At 40.6% G+C, this 21,927-nt stretch overlaps 1 protein-coding gene across 2 annotated transcripts in view; it reads left to right on the top strand.

The window, feature by feature from the left end:
• The window catches only part of LOC126354042 (coatomer subunit gamma), a 107,938-nt gene that overhangs the window by 46,843 nt on the left and 39,168 nt on the right, over positions 1-21,927 (top strand). For both annotated transcript variants that reach the window (XM_050003399.1, XM_050003389.1), the window contains exons 10-11: positions 12,080-12,323; positions 18,982-19,150. In XM_050003399.1, coding sequence (XP_049859356.1) covers positions 12,080-12,323; positions 18,982-19,150 — 413 coding nt within the window. The remainder of the gene's footprint in view (positions 1-12,079; positions 12,324-18,981; positions 19,151-21,927) is intronic.

Here is a 21,927-nt window from a genome sequence, read left to right as displayed (position 1 = left end):
CACCCTGTGGAAATGGCACTTGTTTGTGAGGGTTCTTTGAAAGGTGTGCTGTGTGTTTTATGTTAGTCATGATTTCTCTGTTCGTGTAAATCATGCTCTTATCAACAGTACCCACCCCTTTCAAAATTTATACAAACTCTCCCTTCTATATCACATCTCATAAAAGGTAAAAATACTCTATACAAAATAGAAAAGCTATACATTTCGGTATCACAGTTGTTTAAGTAGTCACATCATGTTATATTATTCATAAATATAATAATCTATTCATCTTATTTTGTGTACATATCACTTCTTTTTGGGGGATTTTCTTAAGTTGTTATCGATTTTATAGTCATATTGGGTTTTCTACGCAATATATCTCCAGGATAGTTCTAGATTTTAAAGGCTAGATGACAGAATAATTTTAAGATTTTAAAGGAATTTTGTGGAATATACAATTTTACATCTTCTATATTGTATTTCCCCGTCTCTGATCCAGTCGTGGGATATACCAAAAATAACATCTTAGGCTGGATCACCTCTTGTACCCAGTATGGTCCCTCATATTTTTTTAAAAAATGGTGGGTCACTTTCTTCAGAGTCAAGCTTTGAAGTTGTTGTTTTATAAGGACCAAGTCATTGACTAGGTACTGAGGTTTTAGAGCTTTTTCGTTATGCTTACTTAATCTTTGTTGTGCTTTCTCAGCTAAATTCTTAGAAACTATTTCCTGATTTACTTCATAATTGATATGCAGTTGTTAAAATATTTAATTAGAGGTTCTCCTATTAAAGTTTTGCCTATAACTTCTACAGGTGTCAACCCAGTCGATAAATGGGGTAACTCATTTAGAATAAGTTCAAAGTCTTTAATTTTTGTTGCCCACAAAGTATATTTTTCGTGGCAGTAAGCACGACATAATTTTACAATTTCCTTCATTATTCATTCACACTTGTTTGATGATGGGTTATAATTGGAAATTAACACTTGTCGAATACCTTCCCATGCTAGGAATTCTCTAAATTCGTTACTCACAAATTGTGGTCCATTATCTGTTAGAAACCATTTTGGTTTGCCTACTTCTAAGAAGTAATGTTGTAAACAGTGTATAACCGTTTGTGTATTTGCTTTTTCAATGGTATATAGTTTAACATGTTTTGACCAGCATTCTGTGATGACCAAAATATGATACTACTCCCTTTCCTTGTGGAATTGGTCCAAAAAGTCTGCTGCTGTGAGGTCATGTAATGACTTAGGAATAGTAGGATCCATTTTGTATTTCACACGAGTATTAGTCTCTTTTACTCTGTGGAAAATTTCACAGATTCTAATCAAAGATGCTATTCCATGAGCTAGCTTCTTGAAATAATAAAACTTATACCTATGGGATATACATTTTTAGATTCTGAAGTGTACATACCCTGTATGAAAATACCATACAAGTTCGTCTTCCATTACCTTCGGAATACATAAACGTCAATGCTGTGATGTTACACTGTCTCTCAAAAACAGGTTATGATCTATAATTTTCCATTTTCCTAACTGATTAGGAGGTAACGAGTTCTGGATACACATAGAAAATATTTCTGTGAAATAAGGATCATGATGGATGTTATCTGTTATTCTTTGAGCCATTTCCTTTACCCTGAAGTTCGGATATTCTGCTGACATAAAATTAACGGCAAAAATAATGCCAGGTCCTTCCATATGTTTCAGTTCTTCCATTCCTATGGGTAGCCTAGGTAAAACATCAGAGACAGTATTTTTGGAACCTTCTTACGTATCGTATTTTAATATTGTACTCCTGTAGGAAAAGCATCCTTCGCATCAACCTACTGTGTAGTAATCGACTACTCATCAGAAAGGATAAAACTTGATCTGCATGAATGTGTATTTCTGATCCCCATACTATCCTTGAAACTTTTGAATACTCCTCATAATCACCAATAGTTCCTTTTCGGTAGCTGTGTAATTCAGTTCATGGTTATTTAGGCTATGGCCAGCAAAAGCTATGGTTCTGTGTGCTACTTTATTCGGATCTCGTTATCCTTGGAAAAGTTCGGCAGCAATACCGTAATCAGATGTATCTGTCGAAATTTTAAACGGTTCGCCCAAACTGGATGATGTAATATGGGTGCCTTAACAAATGCTCTTTTAATGTTTTCAAATGCATCATTTGCACCTTGATCACAAGTCCACGGTACTCCTTTCTCTAACAAATGTAAAATTCTCGAGTCATTCAGCTCCTGCCCTCGTACGTACTGTTGATATTATCCAGCCATACTTATCAGTCCTCTTAATTGTCTTACATTTCTGGGGTGCAGACGTTTTTTGATAGCTTTTGTGTGTTCAGTGTTTGGCCTAATTCCCTCTGAACTTGAGTTCATGGCACGCAAATAACGATTCTGACAGCTTCATCGTAATACCTTTCGCTTTAAATTTTTTCAGTCTTGCACAAAGTTAGACAATGTTCTTCCCAAGTAGCTGATATTATTAGGATATCATCTATGTATATTATCAAATCCTTCAATAAGTCTGTTCCTAGTTCAGCATCTAAATATAAATATGGACACAGAGATATAAGTCCAAATGGCAATATGTTGAAATGCTATGATTTTCCATCAAATAAAAAGGCTGTATATTTTTTGGATTCCAGATGTCATTTTATCTGCCAATATCCCGCTGTCAAATCCATCATGCTAAAGAATCTTGCCTTTTCAAATTTGGACAACAATTCATGGATATTAATCGGTCGGTCTCTCTCCGTCTCTCTATGTTAGTTCAGTATACGAATGTCTAAGACTAACAGTACACCACCTGTAGCCTTCTTTACCATGACCAGAGGATTATTGATCACACTGGAACTTCATTCTATAATATTATTATCAATTATTTTGTTAATCTCATCCCAAACTGCTTCCTCCAAACTCATCGGTATTGGATACAGTTTTGCAAAAGAACGGAGTGTCATCTTTGATTTTGAACTTACAGGTATGGTCACTGATGCTACCTGGACAGTCGGAAAACACTACATCATACTCCATTAAAATTTTATTTAAATCTTGCCTCTGTTGATCCATTAATACCTGGGATTCATTAACTTTGTCTAGTATATCAGTTCGATGTTTTTCTTGGGCCACATTACCGATTTTTGAGGGTAATTGTGCTGTAGCTGTTAATTGCAGACACTGACACTCGTTCGTTTGTTTCTCAAAGTGACTATTTATCACAAAAGGTGTCTAGCATCTACTGTCCCTTTTACCAAAACAATGATGATGATCGTGAAAGTTAAAGATGACTTTCAACTCTTAACAACCGATCTAAACCAAACAGTACATCTCTATTAATACTCTCTATTATCAATAGCATTTGACGAGATAACATGTTTCCAATACTGCAGTTCACCTGAGTTTAATATTTTACAAGTTTACTTTTTGTTCCCGTTATCCCAATTGGAAATGGAAAAAAGAACACATTGACACCGGTGTGTCAGACCCACCATACTTGCACCGGACACTGCGAGAGGGCTGGTCACACGCACGGCACAGCGGACACACCAGGAACTGCGGTGTTGGCCGTCGAATGGCGCTAGCTGCGCAGCATTTGTGTACCGCCGCCGTCAGTGTCAGCCAGTTTGCCGTGGCATACGGAGCTCCATCGCAGTCTTTAACACTGGTAGCATGCCGCGACAGTGTGGACGTGAACCGTATGTGCAGTTGACGGACTTTGAGCGAGGGCATATAGTGGGCATGCGGGAGGCCGGGTGGACGTACCGCCGAATTGCTCAACACGTGGGGCGTGAGGTCTCCACAGTACATCGATGTTGTCGCCAGTGGTCGGCGGAAGGTGTACATGCCCGTCGACCTGGGACCAGACCGCAGCGACGCATGGATGCACGCCAAGACCGTAGATCCTACGCAGTGCCGTAGGGGACCGCACCGCCACTTCCCAGCAAATTAGGGACACTGTTGCTCCTGGGGTATCGACGAGGACCATTCGCAACCGTCTCCATGAAGCTATGCTACGGTCCCGCACACCGTTAGGCCGTCTTCCGCTCACGCCCCAACATCTTGCAGTCCGCCTCCAGTGGTGTCGCGACAGGCGTGAATGGAGGGACGAATGGAGACGTGTTGTCTTCAGCGATGAGAGTCGCTTCTGCCTTGGTGCCAATGATGGTCGGATGCGTGTTTGGCGCCGTGCAGGTGAGCGCCACAATCAGGACTGCATACGACCGAGGCACACAGGGCCAACACCCGGCATCATGGTGTGGGGAGCGATCTCCTACACTGGCCGTACACCTCTGGTGATCGTCGAGGGGACACTGAATAGTGCACGGTACATCCAAACCGTGATCAAACCCATCGTTCTACCATTCCTAGACCGGCAAGGGAACTTGCTGTTCCAACAGGACAATGCACGTCCGCATGTATCCCGTGCCACCCAATGTGCTCTAGAAGGTGTAAGTCAACTACCCTGACCAGCAAGATCTCCGGATCTGTCCCACATTGAGCATGTTTGGTGCTGGATGAAGTGTCGTCTCACGCGGTCTGCACGTCCAGCACGAACACTGGTCCAACTGAGGCGCCAGGTGGAAATGGCATGGCAAGCCGTTCCACAGGACTACATCCAGCATCTCTACGATCGTCTCCATGGGAGAATAGCAGCCTGCATTGCTGCGAAAGGTGGATATACACTGTACTAGTGCCGACATTGTGCATGCTCTGTTGCGTGTGTCTATGTGCCTGTGGTTCTGTCAGTGTGATCATGTGATGTATCTGACCCCAGGAATGTGTCAATAAAGTTTCCCCTTCCTGGGACAATGAATTCACGGTGTTCTTATTTCAATTTCCAGGAGTGTATTTATTCTGCAGTGAGTTAAAAAAAATGTGTTTGGGATGAATGATACCTCACTTTCCAAATCTGTAAATATGTTAACCTCTGAAGTTTCCACTGTCCCTGATATTATAGGCGGTGGGTTATTAGTGTCTAAGCTTGGTTCTTCAAACAGAAACCATTCCTTTGTGGGTATTTTGTATGTAAAATTAACATACTTATATGGAATAAGGCCTCCTAATGTACCTCTACAACCTGGGCCCCGGACCTGAATCCAGCTCGAACAAAGTTTTTTTCATTACTACTAAGTACGAGTTGGTTGCCGTAACAAGGTATGTCATTCCCATTTTGTATTTTTAGGTTACTTGGTAAAAATTTTTGAGAAGTTACTGGATTTAAATTTGAATGTGGATGTTTCTTTTTTATAATTATTGTTACAACTTTTCTTATTGTACCAATGTACTTTTGCTAAGTTTGCCACGAGCCTTTTAAAATTATTTCCGCTATTCTTTTTGTAGTTTGAACTTTCGCTTTAGCGTAAAATTTCATTAAGGTCCTTATTTAGTGCATCAACAAAAGACAACAACTCTGACTGAGCGAGGTGGCGCAGTGGTTGGATACTGGACTCGCATTCGGGAGTTCAATCCCGCGTCCGGCCATGCTGATTTAGGTTTTCCGTGATTTCCCTAAATCACTCCAGGCAGATGCTGGGATGGTTCCACTGAAAGGGCATGGCCGACTTCCTTCCCCTTCCTTCCCTAATCCGGTGAGACCAATGACCACGCTGTCTGGTCTCCTTCCCCAAACAAATAACCAACCAACAACAACTCTTCTGCTGTTTTCCAACCACTACATAAGATGTCTATTCTCGCATAGATAGGCAGTCGTCTAATTAAAATACGTACTAACCCTTCTTCTTCCACTGGCTTATCTAAATACTTTGCTCATGTTAAATGCCAATTAAAATATTTCCTCATAGTATCCCAAGTATTATTGTAATATTTTGGGTCCCATAGATCTGATATCAACTTTTCTTGAGCACTGGCAGACCAGTATTTCTCTTTAAATTTCTTTTGAAAGTTTTCCCAAGATGAAAACTTCTCGATATTTACTGTTCCCCATTCTGAGGCTTCCCCTAGAAGGTACCCCACAGCAAATTCAATCTTCTTAGATTCCTCCGAATTTTTTGGTAATGCTTGGTTAAATCTTTTTAAGAAATGGATCAGATGTACATCTCTGTCTGGCTTAAATTTAGGGAATTGTCTAGATAACCCTGAATTAGCTCCCCATTGTAAATGAGTCACAGCTTCATTAGTTAATACCACATTAGGTGAAGTTACCCTTTTTTCTACTTGTCTTAAGAAGCTTAAATTTCGTCATAGATCTTCTGTACCGTTCCTGGTATCATTAAGTTCGGAAGAAGGAATAGGTGACACATTCCCGGGTGTTATTCTCTCATTAACTTTTCGATCTAAAATTTCTTCAAATTGTTCCTCCAAACTACTTCCATTTATGATATCAGAGTTCGTTATTTTCTCTTTGAAATTTCTTTCTACATTATCTACTCGTGTACTGACACCTGTAATTTGCGATTTAATAATCGGTATTAATTGATTATTCTTATCTACACTCTCTTTCGAAGTATTCAGTTCTGCTTTACAGCATTAAACTTAATATTGCACACATTTTCAAAGGACCCTAACTTTTCATTAATTTCGGATTCCTCAATGTTAAATTCTAACTTTTTTGATAAATCTTGGAAATTATCGTTCTGTTTTGACTAAGCTCAGTAAACATTTGATTTACATGAATGGTCAAGGAATTAGTCAATTCGTACTTTAAATCTATTTTTAAATTCTCTACGCCACTATTTAAGGCATCAAATTCAGTCTTAAGAGCACCCATGCCTTCGCATAGATTACTATTTCTTTGCTTTGGGAGTCAACTTTGGCATTTAGCAAACCTAGATTTGTCACTTGATTATTCGGAGTATCACTCTGGGCATTCAAAACTGCACTCTGGGTATTTAATTATGAATCTAATGAATTTAATTTAAGACTCAGAGCATTTAATTGACAATGTACCGAACTTACTCACACTCTGAGCTTTGATTAAATTTACGAACTCAGCCCAGTCAGGTGTTTCTTTGCTAACTCTCATAGCCATAGCTGGTTCTTGAGTGTCCTCAATTTGTTGTATATTGTCCATGCTTTTATATGCTTTAGCCCTCAAACTAACTTTAAATACTTTAATTAAACCAAAAAGTTCAGTCAACAGTATGCACCCCTTTGTACTAAAGTAATGAAGTTTTGTTTCACGATCACCCAGCGTAGAAGTCTTGTGTAGGTGAGTGGATGTAGAGGCAGGTCAGCACTGGTGAACAGCAGCTGGTGCCGGCGGCGTCAGATGTAGGTTGGTTTCCGCGTCTGAGTCCATGCAATGTGTGTGAGAGCGATACACTCCCCACACTGGATCTTCTTGCTTGAAGTGCTTTACGCATATTTCTTCTTAGACAAATGCATCAAAATCTTCTTTGCTGTTTTATAGTTGTGAATTTTCCATGTCTTCACCATATATCATTAAAATTTTGCTTCATTGGATACTTGAATGTATTCCAATGTCTTAGAGTAAATTCCTTGTAGTGTTATGTTTGGTTGTTAGGGCAACATGTAACAACTTCTTATCTAGTTTTTTACTTAAATTACCCATTTTCTTGGGTCCTTTCACACAGGTCGCCACGTTCTAATGTTTTTGACAGCGATTTAAAGTGAGAAGTAGATGTACAACCTTCCCACTCCTTTTATATGAGGTTACTTACTTGAGATTCACAGCTGATCTTGTTCGCTGGCTAGCTGGCTACTGGAAAACACTCTTGCCTTCATCTCCGTAGAATGATGCTAGGTACGGGAATATTTAAGCCTCTCTCTCTACTTGTGAAATAAGTAGATATGTGAACTTTGCTTTTCATCAGCCAACGGTATATTTGAACTTCAAACAGAATAAAATTATCACTTTCCACATACATATATGACTTCCAATAAGTCACTTGCTCCATCCAACATTAGAAACAAATTTAAATACATTTATGAAACAGTTGGCTTAATAACCATGACTCTACTTCACATGAATCATAAAATAGGTCTTGCCTTTAACAAGGCTGGATTTAGAGTTTACAAGATTACTTTTTCAACTGTTCTTCTTTCACAAAACAATAGTCAATGACACAACAGGTGCAGCGCTGCATAAAACTCAATGGTTCTTCCTCTAAAACATCTATGGATTGCCCGACAAGTACTTGTTGGTGGCGTTCGTCTGCCGTGTCTACGTTCTTCTCGCATCTGACTTTAAACCTGCCCACACAAACATGTGACATGCAGTAGGTAGGATTTTACTATCCCACACTCGTATCTAGAATATCGTGTGTTCGAGACAGTAGAAGGCTGAGTGGTTCTAGAATTTACACAGAAATTCTCGAATTGCTATACTATGAGGAGTAATATGACTTGACAAAAGAATAGGAAAAAAGTTAGATTTAAACCAATAATGATCAGAGTTATTTCAATAAATATTAAAAAAAAATCAAAGAACCCAACTACATTTTACTCAGTCTTTTGCATGCAAAGTCAGTACCTTAACCGTTACAGCGGAACCAGTTTGTAAATTTAACTACCATTTTTAAAGCTGTATAGCATCACACGTAATTTTGAAATTTTTCTCTTTGATTACTCACAAACGAGGGCTGACAAGGGTGAGTGGCTGCAGGGTGTGACTCCTTGGACCCTAACCTACATCACTGTCTAGATTGTTTCCAAAAGTTGATCCCATCACTGGTCGCCTCTCCTTGTGAGTGGTGGCATCTTTTTTTTTTTATCGCCATCACCATCACCACCATGTAGTCCTCCCAGTTAGCTAGGTAGGATATTTTTTGAGTCCTTCCAGCAGAATGTTTACAAATGATTTGCCCCCATTGATGGATTTTCTTCTTCACAGCATCTCACATTTTTCCCTTTCTTTCAAGATGGTCTTCAAATTTGACCCAGCTGCATCTTTGTTGGTTATCAAACTGGTTTTCGTGATGGCATTTCCTTTCCAAACATTGCCAGTGAAGTTTTAGGTTGCATCCATTTCACATGGCCAAAGCGCTTCAGTTACACTGTACATCTCCATGATCACTTCCACTTGCAGGTCTCTCTTTATGTGTTCATTTTTTATGTTTCCTCTCCTTGTATTTTATAAAGAAAACTTGAGGAATTTTATTTCACAAGTCTGCAGTTGACTTAAGTGATGTTAGTTATGACACAGATCTCCAGACTATGACATGATAAGTAGAAAGCAAGTTTTGAATACACTCTGTTTAGTTCTTAGAGAAGTTCTGTTAACCCATGCAAGACTTCATATTAAATGGAATATTCTGGAACCCTTTGGTTACACCATTCAGAACATAATGATTATAACTCCCCTCATTTGCCTCAACATTACTGAGATACATGAAATATTCACATTCTTCTCCTCCTCCTCCTCCTCCTCCGCCTCCTCCAAAAACAGGTTCCGTGGAGTGGGCAACTTGAATCGTTTGAACTTGGTGTTTCACAAATCCCTTTTCTTCTGTAGCTCCATGTCGGTTGTTCCAACTGTTGTCCTTAAATATACTTCAAAGTTCATATGATGTGTGTTCTGGAGTCTAACAAAGCAAAAAACTGTTGTGCTGTATTTCTGTGGCTTTATGGCAGATACTTTGGAAGCAAAATTGTTCTCAAAATGGAATTAGTTGCTCATCAATTCTCACATGTCTTCATGTGGTACATAACATCAAATACTTACCTTGCTATGATATGATATGATCAAGCAAACTTGTCAGTCTTTTTACTCTCATCTCCAATGTCTGTGTCATCAAAATGAATACAGCAAAGTAAAAACAAGAATCTTCTATACGACATAATAACTGCAAATGTATTGGGTCCATCCATATCCCAAGACACTTTGAAATGATGATTGGAAGCATTGCAAGTCCCTGTGCATAGCAAGAGATACAGAAATGCATTCATCTTCACGTAGTCTCTATCTTGTGTATAAATATATGTCAAACTGTGCGCAATTGTTAATCATATAATTTTTAGTGCACACAACGGTGCCACCCATCAATCAATGTATCATCAAAATAGGGAGAAAAGATTTCAGTTGGATGCTGCTACTTTGCCATAGGGTGCCTGGCTTATGAGAAAAAATGACAGTGTGGCTTTTGAATCTTCTTCTGTGACTAATTTCTTTCATGTGCCATTTAGTCTGCTCATCTTTACTCATCAGTAACACTTTAATTTGGAGGTTCACCACCTGAGAATATAGCCACATATGAATCTATGTCATGCTCAGATATTTCAATGTTCTCTTCTCAATTTTCCAAACTTTCTTCAGACAGAGACTGTTTCCAACATCATTTTGTAGCAGCTTTGACACAGTTTCATCAGCTGTCAGAATTTTCAACATTTTCTGAAAAGGCATGAGAAACGACTTTGAAACTTTCTGTGTATCGCTGACTAATTCCTAAAACACACAACTTCTCAGAAAAATGATGCTGACAAATTTACATAACATTTATGCACATAAAAGACAATGGCGGTTATCACATGTAAAGACTCACATCAGGTTACTTCACTGAAATACTGAATGGTACAGGTGGTTGCATCAGATAACGTCACTGAAATGTGAAGCTACACAGGTAGCCATGATCGGTGAAACCTTCCAGTACAAGGAAACAAAAATATGACTATGGTTTTAAATAGAGCTCAAGAGACAGCCACAGAACAAAGGAATTTACACAGAATGCATTAACTTTGTTCCTCACCACATCAAAGATCAGCAACAGATGACAAAATACAGGGGCCTTATTAACATAAATATTTAACACAACTTTGAAATGGATTAACTATTTTTATTTGTTGTTAAAGCCTCTATATTCCATCGTAGTTGCTAGAATGTAATGTATACTCAACACAAGTTCCTGCCTTGTCTTCCGTGTGTTACAATAGTTTAAACCACATTTTTCTAATCGAGATGCATTGGTGTAAACAAAACTATTCGGAAAAGTCTTCAAAAGGAAGTGGGAAGAAGCACTGATATAAAAAATTATTGTGAACAATTATTATGAAGAAGTCAAACACTCGGATTGTGTAAAAAATCACATTTCATCAGTTAAGATGGCAAGTCACCCACTAACAACAGAGAGAAAACTGACAAAATGCCAGGAACCAGTTTAACTCATAGCTTGTTGACAGTGACATTCAGTCAGAACAAATGTTTGGGATTTTCAAAGAACAAATGTTTGGGCTTTTCGAAGAACCATCTTCCCGTGCTCACTTCCCGAGTTAGTACGTACTTGCAGAAACGTTGTCAGAAGGCCATTTCATGATCAGTATTGGTGAGACTTCTCCGTTCCAATACGTGATTCAACTCTGTAAGACAAGAATCCAGCAGCGACATAGGACAGTGGGATACAACATTGTTCAGATTAAATCTTGCTGTGGGTTGCTTTCAGAGTGGTAAGGTGTGCCAGTTCTTAAGTCAGAGGAAAGTAAGGACATATGTCCAATAGGCTCATTCGTTTAAGCAGCTTTCGTAATGACAACAGTTTACTCTAAGATTCAATGCAAAAGAAAAAAACAATGTTAAATTTGTCCAAAACTTTAGTGAAGCTGACCACTGGCCCTTCATACCAAAATTTCTTCTGTCTAATGTGCATAGAATGTGAGTGTGCTTCTTTAGTGAATCTGCCATGGAGTTTGTGTTAAAAAACAAGTTATCCCTTGCTTTATGCTAATAGTGATAATTCACTTGTTTTCATATTTGATTGCGCAAAGCCAATAATGATATTTTTTAACTGGACATGAGTTGTTTGGGGCAAATTGTCACTAGCTCAATTTTTGCTGTGATAGCCATATGTTTGACTTTAACATTCATCAGCACACACTAATCACTTAGTACAATTTATCAGTGATTGATCACAACAATTTTCTACATAATATTGTTTATAATCTGAAAGATATGGCAATAATTTACCCCATTTTATGGCTAGAATAATCATTTATTGGAAGTAGGAAGATGTAGATGTGCTGTGTGTGAATGTACTGAGTTAATTTCTGAAATAATATTCTCAAATCGTTAATTACATTATTATAAAATATGTCTCTTTCCCATGTTGTCCATTTGTTTTTCCAGTCTGAACCTTTATTTAATTCCAATGCAGATGTTATTTTTTGGATTCCCTTTTAGGTACATAAGATTTATTTATAATCGTGTAATATTGGAAAATGCCATGGTCCGAGCAGCAGCTGTTGCAGCAATGGCACAGTTTGGAGCTGCCTGCCCTGATCTATTGCCTAACATCCAGGTTTTACTGGCTCGATGCCAAATGGATTCCGATGATGAGGTGCGAGATCGTGCTACATACTACCACAGTATTCTTGAAAAACAAGACCGCTCACTGGCAAATCAGTACATCATTGAAGGCCTTCAGGTACAGTATGAAATAAATTTATACATCTTTTTACTACAATGTTATCTTGACTCAAAATGTCAGTGAAATTGCTCTATTTCTACATGAGAGGGAGGGGGGAGGGGCAGGGAGGGTTTCAGTTGTAGCTATTCTTTGTAAAGAATATGGAATTAATAACTTCAGTTCTATTTCTATGATAAATTGCATTTATGTTGATTTATTCATAAAGGAATGTGGAAAATTGCTGTTTGTGATTTCGGATTTTTTAATCATTTTTATTTTAATTACGTAGCTGGGGCTATGAAAGACTGCATTTTTTGCTGTACTCCTCTACTAATATTACAATGAATTGTGTTATTGAAATTTTCTTATGCTTGTAACTTTGAAGATGATACTTTTTTAATTGTGAACACATGATACATTTTGTTCTTGCTGTTACCAGAGTAGTGGCCAGAGATAGTGATCATGTGTGTAAATGGTATTAGTATTACTTTGCTCATATTATGGTCCTGATAGTTGGTAACAATCAAGAACACTGATGAAATTCACTCATTTGACCCTTCGCAATCTATTGCTTACCTTTTCTTGCCTGTGTGCTGTCTCATAAAAATTGTTTTATTGTTAGTTACTTATTACTGGTTTTGGAAATAATTGATTGATGTAGGTCATAAAACATACATGCAAAGCTGCACTTTCACATTCTCATTAGTGTGGGGAAGAACAGTGCTGTGGTGAGCAGTGACCTGTACACTGCAGCTGGTTTGGAAGGTATAAGTGAAAACATTCTCTTCTGTACTGCCTGTCCATTTATAACGAATACTGAAGTCTGAAAGATACAACTTTTTTTAAGAACATCATCAGCAGATGTTGTAATCAGTTCTTTCTTTTTATCACTTCATCATGATGATCTTGGTTTTTTAATGGTTAAGCTAAATAATCTTTTCTGTGCCTGCTGTATCTTTGATGTCATTGTGGCTGTTCTGTCAGTAGTTTTTCATCTTCAGTCACTGAGATGAAACTAGTTCAGTGAGATGTGGGTTAGGTGGTTACTCCATTGTATCCTGTATTCACTGACTTACTACTCAGAACACCTAGTTAACCCTTTAGCTGCTGCAAATGAGCTCTTCGCGTTCTGTGCTGAGGCTGCTGCTGTTACGGCAGTACTGTTCATCAGAGGTTGGAGGTGTGAGTGGAGTGTGGAGGAGTGAAGACTTGCTGAAGGACTGATTTTCTTTTTGTTATATGCCATAGTTACTGTACTGCATCAAATTAAGTAAAACACGGACAAAATGTTGAAGATCTTACAGAGGTAAAAACACATTGCGTAAACTTATCATGTGGTTGATTTTAGCTCGTAGATAACAGTCCATGAAGTGTAGATAAGATATCAAAATTGTATGTAAAACTGAGAGCAAAAGGATATCACATTTCATTCTCTAGTTATTGGTTTTTATATCTGAAGAATGGTTGGTTAATTGATTTTAACAGGGAAGCTAAAACAGCTTAGGTCTGACCCGCCACTGCCCGCACCGAAACTAGGTTTATTGTGCGGTATCACTCCCTGTATATGTAGTAAAGCCAACTGGTACCCTTAAATAGTGCAAGGAGTCCCTCTACCAGTTTTTTGTTAGACACAATTTCTTCAGGTCTAGTTGTCCCGAAGATTCTGTATCTTTTACTCTCCAGTGCCATGCCTTCGAAGGTTAGGTGTGATGCAGTTTCTTTGCCCTCATTGAAGATCCTACATTTAGGTTCCTCTTCCGTAATACCCGTTGTGTGTAGGTGTTTTTTGAAATTCCCATGGTCAGTCATCAGTCCAGTCATGAGTTTGATCTCCTTCCTGTTCAATCCCAGGATTACAGAGCTTACTTTAAAACATGGCTTGGGCATCATTACCTTACCATGTTTTTGTTTATGGACCTTGGTCCAATATCCTACATGTTGTTTCCGTAATTCTAATTTGATCATAGGCTTGGTGAGTGTCAAGACAGGTTCCGGTCCAATAAATGGAGTTGTTGTCCCCATACTAGCCAGTCTTTCAGCTTGGTCATTGCGACAGATCTCTGAGTGGCCAGGGATCCACACTAGGTTTACCTTATTGCTTCCCCCTAGCTGCATCAGAGCCCTGTGGCAATCTGCAACAATGTTAGATCTTGTTGTAGGAGTGGCCAATGATTTCAGGGCTGCTTGGCTGTCTGAATAGCTGTAGATGCTACGGTCATTGCAGCATCTACGCATATTCTCCTCCACATGCCCTGATTGCAGTAATTTCAGCTTAGAATACAGAGGCTAGTTTTCCTAGAGAGATTATGCTCTCCAGTCTTGGCTGAACCTCGTACACCCTCTTCCTCAACACCTTGGTCTGTTTTCAACCCATCGGTGAACCAAACAATGTCCCCTGTACGGTGTCAAACTGTTTTTCCCACTGCTCCCTACTTCCAATTATTATGTTGTAAGGCTTGTCGAAGCAGTTGGGAGTTACTATATAGTCGGCAGGCATTTCCCCAGCCATTACTATATTTACCTCACTCATTTTGTTAGTGTGTGATTCTGGATAAGTGAATGAGACCCAGTTTTTGCCAGTTTTAAGTCTGTGTGCCCCAGCTGCTGCCTCCATCTTGACCCAAAGGTGAAGTGGAGGCATATCCAGCATGACTTCCATTCCAGCGGTTGGTGTGCTACTAATTCCGCCCATTATGGCTAAACAGGCCCATCTCTGCACCTTAGCAAGCTCCTTAGCAGCAACCAGCTGTTTTATCTTCTTCCACCACACTAAGGCCCCATAGGAAATCCTAGGTCTAACCACTGTGGTGTATATCCAGTGCATACCCCTGGGTCTTAAGCCCCAGTTTTTGCCACAAGCCCTCCTAGTACTCACTAGACTACTTTTTGCCTTGGAGCAGATGCTCTTAATGTGAGGGGACCAAGTTAGCTTCTCATCCAAGGTTACCCCTAGATTGTTCACTATCCCCTTCACAGGTAGAGTTTCATCAAAGAGCTTTAGATTCCAAGTTGAGTGTTGAATGTGTCTCTTCGTAATTGGCACCACAACAGTCTTCTTAGGATGAACTCTCAGATCCTGTTTACTGCACAATTTTTGCACAATGTCCAATCCTCCTTGTGCCATATTCCTAACTGTGTCAGTGAATTTGCCAAATATTACTATGATAAGGTCATCTGCGTATCCTTGGCAGAAGAATTGGTTCAAATGGCTCTGAGCACTATGGGACTTAACATCTGAGGTCATCAGTCCCCTAGAACTTAGAACTACTTAAACCTAAGGACATCGCGCACACCCATGCCCGAGGCAGGATTCGAACCTGCGACCGAAGTGGTCGCACAGTTCCAGACTGAAGCGCCTAGAACCAGTTGGCCACAATGGCTGGAGCAGAAGCATTGTCTAGAATTTAGTTCCTCAGTGAGGTCATTCACCACTAGAGTCCACAGTAGAGGAGACAAAACTCCTCATTGTGTGCAGTCTCTATTGGTGTTAATTACCATCTTTTTGTTCATCATGGTAGCCTCTACCTTCCTTCCACTGAGCATTCTCCTGGTCCACCTACATATAGTGATCCCCAGGTCATGCACCTCTGCTGCCCTTACCATAGAATCAAAGGTCATGTTACTGAAGGCCCCCTCGATATCCAGGAAGATGCAGAGGGCTATGTCTTGGAAGTGAAGTGCTTTTTCCACCTTCCCAACAAGTTGGTGGAGAGCCGTCTCACATGATTTACCTGGTTGGTATGCATGTTGGTTCGATTGTAGAGGGACCCTACTTAGCCTCCTCTCCCCAACATATCCATTAACCAGTGTTTCCAATGTTTTGAGAATGGAGGAGGACAGACTGATTGGTCTCATATCATTGGCCTTGGTATGGTGAATTCTCCCTGGCTTTGGAATGAAGACAACCTTCACTGCCCTCCAAGCATTGGGGGATGATTCGTACTGCTAGGCTAACCATGAATAGCCTGCAAAGGACTCTTATGAGCTTTCCTCCAGCCAGTTGCAGGAGAGCTGGAAAAATACCATCTGGGCCAGGTGACTAGAGTTGTTGAAGTTCACACACTCCTTGGCTGATTCCCAGTGCTATCTTCAAGTGCCTGAGACCCATTCTCTCTCTGGGGCACATACTGGTCTGTGCTGCCCAGCAGAGCATATTCAGGAACGTGAGTTCTGAGGATCAATTCCAGCGTCTCATGTGCTGTCTTCATATATTCCCCATCCTCCTTCCTCGACGTACCTCCTGGTTTGGATAGTACTCTAGTGAGAATCTTGTGAAGTCTGGCTTGTGCCCGTGCCCTCCACTTCCTCACAGAATGCCTTCCAGGATGCCTCCAGTGCTAGTCTGATTGCAAGATTGTAATTAACAAGGGCCTCACGATATTTAGCCCATTGTCCTTTATGTCTCACAATATTAAACAGTCTCCGTACCTGTTTTCTTTGCATTTCCAGTTTGTTATTCCACCAAGGAACACCTCCTATTTGTGAACTTCCTGGAGATTGTGCAGTTGTCCTGATATGAGGTCACTATAGCAGAGGTAACTGTCTCTGCTACTTCCTCAAATTCTACTGGATTCCTTATCAAGGTTTGGTCTCCCCAGGCAGCAACTCAGGGCAGCGGAGGCCCCTTTACTGTGCTGCATATTAATCTGGAGCACCTCCAGGTTCCGTCTTGGTGCCATCTTTGAGATCCTTGAGAACCCTGACAGTGTCCTGCGAGAACCCCAAAAGCAGCTTCAGGTCCTGCTCCTGCTTTGCCTTCAGGGACTTCTCTGCGACCTCCACCACCAGGGTTCGTCCTTCCGGAGCAACCTTCTGGTTAATCACTCTCCAGTCTTCTGTTGAGATTTTTGGGTTCTGGGCCCCTATTTTCCCGAACAGAGTCTTATAAGAGACTTCCATAAGGATTTTAGGTACCCATAATAATATCTTTGCGGTCTTAAGAAGCTCCACTGCCATTTTAACCAGCAGTTGCGCATCTTCCCACAGGGATATGATGGGCAACTTGTCCTTGAGCCATTCCACTGTGTGCACCATCTCACAGACAAAAATGAGGTCACCATGATCTAAATAGACCCTCCAGAAGTTGGGTCCTGGGCCAGCATCCCCCCCCAATCTTTCAAAGACGGCCACCTGTACCAGTTCCTTGTGCTGCGAGGTGATGGCCACCAGTGGATAACCTTCCTGGATAACTGCCATCCTAAAAACTAAGACTACAGTACTGTAGGTCTGTTTCCCTATTTCTTGCCTCCTTTTTTTTTTACTCACTCATCCAGGGAGAACAGAATCTTTGATTCCCCCCTTATTCGCTTACTACGTGTCTTTGACATGGTGGTCTGCATATCCCATTCAAACTGAGACAGTTTCTTCCTGGAGGTCGTAGGTTCTAGTCCCTTTAATTCCTTCCACTTGTCTTTAGGAATCCATTCTTTTCCTTCCTTTTTTCCTCTGTTCCCCAAGTAGCTTCCTCCTCTGGGCCCCAGACAAGGGTTTGATCTTAATCTGCTTAATCTGGTTTAGCTTCTTGGTTACAGTTCCCACTTCTGGCTCAGGTCTAGACCCTGATTCAGTTGTGGGAATGCCTTCCATCAGTTCTGACCCCGATATTTGGGTATCTGAGATCTCAGTTTTCCCCCTCAGTTTGTTTTTCTTCATTTTCTTTAATCGTGTCCATATTGGTCCCACGAGATTTGGGGATCTAGAAGGTCCACACCACGAATACCCCTCGCGGTGTAAGGCTAATTTCTCAAGGAGATCGCCCAGTACCCCTGAAGCTCCGTTTGCAGCACATCTTCCCATGTACAACGCACCGCTCAGCACGGATCGCATCACACCTTGGGTTGGGTCAGGGAATTGGGTGGGACTAGAAGTGGATAGGAAAGATGGGACGTTGTGGGACACTCTTAGTCTTATCCATCGGCTCAGGCCTTTCCGGTAGTAGGTCCTCTACCTTCAGCATAGCCCTCAGCTTCCCACAGATACGCAAGCCTCTCCACCCGCACGGACAATGCTTCATCAAGGAAGTGTCCCCCAGAGAGGTTAAGGATGGTTGTGTACGACACACCCATTCACTTCCTTGGCTATTGCGAATTGTGTGGCCATAACAATTATCATATCTTCATATCTCATAAATGATTTAAGATGTCGAAATGGAGTTCTCTGCAAGTGCTGGCGCATAGTGAGGAACAAACGTTGTATGATAAATAAAGGAAACTTTTTTTTTATTCAATGATGTATGGAAGTAACACGTCTGTAGCAGTGAAAGATAGGTGGCTCAGGATGCATTCAGATGTCCATAGCACTGTAGGAAAATCCAATCAGCGCACATATACATGCCCAAAACACAAGGGGAACTATTTGGCAGGACGTTTGTACTCGTACTCAGCAGCGAAAGTGATAAAATGTATTGATTTGTCACGTCCAGACAATTTTCATACTGACATTGTTGTTATGTAATACATTAATTGTTTTGGTTTCTTTAATTATGTAGTTTATCCTGAAGTCTGAATACAAAATTAGAAACTTATAGTGCTAAGGAAGCTTCAAGCTCTACTAAGACAAATAACTGTGCTTAGTGAGGTAACTTAGAAATGTAATTTTTACAGTAAACATGGCTGATCATTAAGATGAAAGTTACAGAGTTGTACATTGGTACTTCCGTTGTTTCATTCTTTTACAGGTTTCAATTCCTGGCTTGGAACGTGCCTTACATCAATATAATCTCAATCCCACTGACTCACCGTTTGACATGAAGTCAGTTCCTCTAGCTCCCACTCCATCTGCTGACGATCTAGCTGCTAAAGGAGGTGCTGCACCTGATGGCATGCTTATAACACCAGGCTTACCAGGTAATAAAAGGAAATATGGTGGTAAAGTTAATTTTTCAATTGTATGAAAGTTGAGTAACATTTCTTACATATTTTATAATGGGCTATTTAGATTTTTGTCTGCTGGCCAGACTAGTAAGATTTTATGTGATATTTGCATGAAAAATAAGTCCAATTTTGATTGTTATCTGCAGATAACTATAACAATATGATGAAATGGATAGTTGCTACTCACCATACGATGGAGATGCTGAGTCGCAGAAAGGCACAACAAAAAGACTGTCACACAGTTAGCCGGCCGCGGTGGTCTCACGGTTCTAGGCGCACAGTCCAGTACCGTGCGATTGCTACGGTCGCAGGTTCGAATCCTGCCTCGGGCATGGATGTGTGTGATGTCCCTAGGTTAGTTAGGTTTAAGTAGTTCTAAGTTCTAGGGGACTAATGACCACAGCAGTTGAGTCCCACAGTGCTCAGAGCCATTTGAACCATTTTTTTTGTCACACAGTTAGCTTTTGCCCAACAAGGCCTTTGTCAAAATTAGACAGCGCACACACACACACACACACACACACACACACACACACACACACACACACACCGTCATGCAAATGCAACTCACTCACACATGACCACAATCTCTGGCAGCTGGAGGTAGGCTGCGAGCAGCAAGGCATTATGAGAGAGACAATATGGTGGGAGTAAGGAGGAAGCAGGGCCGGGTAGGGGAAGAGATAGCAGGGTAGGGGTGGGGGACTGTAAAGTGCTTCAGGGAGCATGCAGGGACAAGGTGGAGAGTGGGGCAGCTAGGTACAGTCTGGAGGTTAGACCGTCTAAGGAGAGAAGTAAACAGACTGGGTGCATCGATGGAATAGAGGGCTGTGTAGTATTGGAATTTGAATAGGAAAGAGGCTAGATGGGTAAGAACAAGGACTAACAAAGGTTGAGATCAGGAGAATTACAGAAATGCAGGATATATTGTGATATAATATATATCTTGTGTTCCCGTAACCGTCCTGGTCTCGACCTTCTTTAGTCCCTGTTTTCATTCCAGCACTACGCTCTATTCCACCAATGCACACAGTCGTTTCACTTCTATCCTGTTTTGCTAACCCACCTTTTGTCTCGCCTGCCCCTGTCTAACCTCCCAACTGCATCTAGCTGCCCCATTGTCCACCTCATCCCTGCACACTCCCATCAGCACTTTACAGTCCCCCACCCCTATCCTGCTATCTCTCACTGTACCCATCCCCACCCAAGCCTCCTCCTGGCTGCCACCCAGTTGCCTCTCCCATAATGCTGGCTCCAGCTGCCAGAGACTGTGTGTGTGTGTGTGTGTGTGTGTGTGTGTGTGTGTGTGTGTGTGTGTGTCCTTTGCGTGCTTGTGTGTATGTTGTCTAATTTTGACAAAGGCCTTGTTGGCAAAAGCTAGTTATGTGACAGTCTCTTCATTGTGCCTTTCTGCAACTCAGCATCTCTGTATAAGGTGAATAGCAACTATCCTTTTCATTATATTGTTACCTTCCATCCTGGACTTTCAGTTATTGGAATTATTGTGATCCAAACGCTGTTTGGCTCCATATAGTGATCGTACAAGAGTAAATTTAAAAATCCTGCACACTGCATGTGCGTAACCATTATGGTAGTATGGTCAAATTGAATTTCATGTCAGGTGTGAGCGAGAGTTTAGGTATGATAGTTGTATATGTGAATTTTATCCGTAGTGGATGCTGTTGAACTCCGTGACTGTTCCTTTATAGGGTGTAGAAAAATATTCGCTACCAGTCGCAGTAAAAGGTTATTTATTTGTTACATGATCAGTTTCGGGCTTGTGCCCATCCTCAGGTGTTTATACATTCATGTACATGTTTATACTGCGGAGATCAATAAAGATGAAGCACCATTATTATAGTTACACTTTATTGATCTCCAGCGGTATAAACATGTACATGAATGTATAAACACCTGAGGATGGGCGCAAGCCGAAACCTGTCGTGTGACAAATAAATAACCTTTTATTGTGACTGTAGTGGATATTTTTGTGCACCTTATAGTTTTATATGTGTTTGCTGGTTGACATGGCTGTTTCATGAGCAGTTCAGTTTTAAAATGGAAGCTGAAACAAAATCAGGTTTAATTATATGTAGTAACCAGCATTCAGATGTCAGAAATGACTCCCTTTGTGGAAAGAACCCAATGGAAATTTACAAAGCTTTGAGAGAGGTGTGTGGGAATAGTGTAATGGACTTGCAGCATATTATCATGGTGGTCTGCTCATTTCCGTGAAGATAGTTAGCATTGAGAATAACCCAAATAGTGGAAGGCCGTCAACTGCAACGGAATACACCTCTCAAGTTATTCTCAATGACATTTTCAGAAAGGATCCATGAAAAACATAAAGAAATTGCATATGAGAGAAGAGTGTCTGTCACTTCAGTGTACAGAATAATAACTGAAAAGTTAAAAATGAGAAAAAATGCTGCCAGATGTGTTCCTCATGGTCTGTGTGAAGAGCAGAAAGCAGATTGCAGAAGAATTGCTTCAACATTATTGGACAGAACAATGATTTCTGAAAAGGATTGTTGTACTTGATGAAACCTGAATATGAGATTTTGAGCCGGAACTGAAGTCTCAGTCATCACATTGCAAAATTTCCAACCCTTCAAGACCCAAAAAATTCTGCTGCCAACAATCAATTGTGAAATTGATAGCAATCTTTTCGTATCACATTAATGGAGTCATAACTACAAATAGTGTCCCAGAGGCATCTGTAACAAGTGTGTGCTACAAGCCATTTCTGC

This window comes from Schistocerca gregaria, chromosome 1 (genome assembly GCF_023897955.1).
Source record: "Schistocerca gregaria isolate iqSchGreg1 chromosome 1, iqSchGreg1.2, whole genome shotgun sequence".
Classification (NCBI taxonomy): domain Eukaryota; kingdom Metazoa; phylum Arthropoda; class Insecta; order Orthoptera; family Acrididae; genus Schistocerca; species Schistocerca gregaria.
Note: the sequence above shows the minus strand (reverse complement) of the source record. Positions and strands in the feature narration are given on the sequence as shown.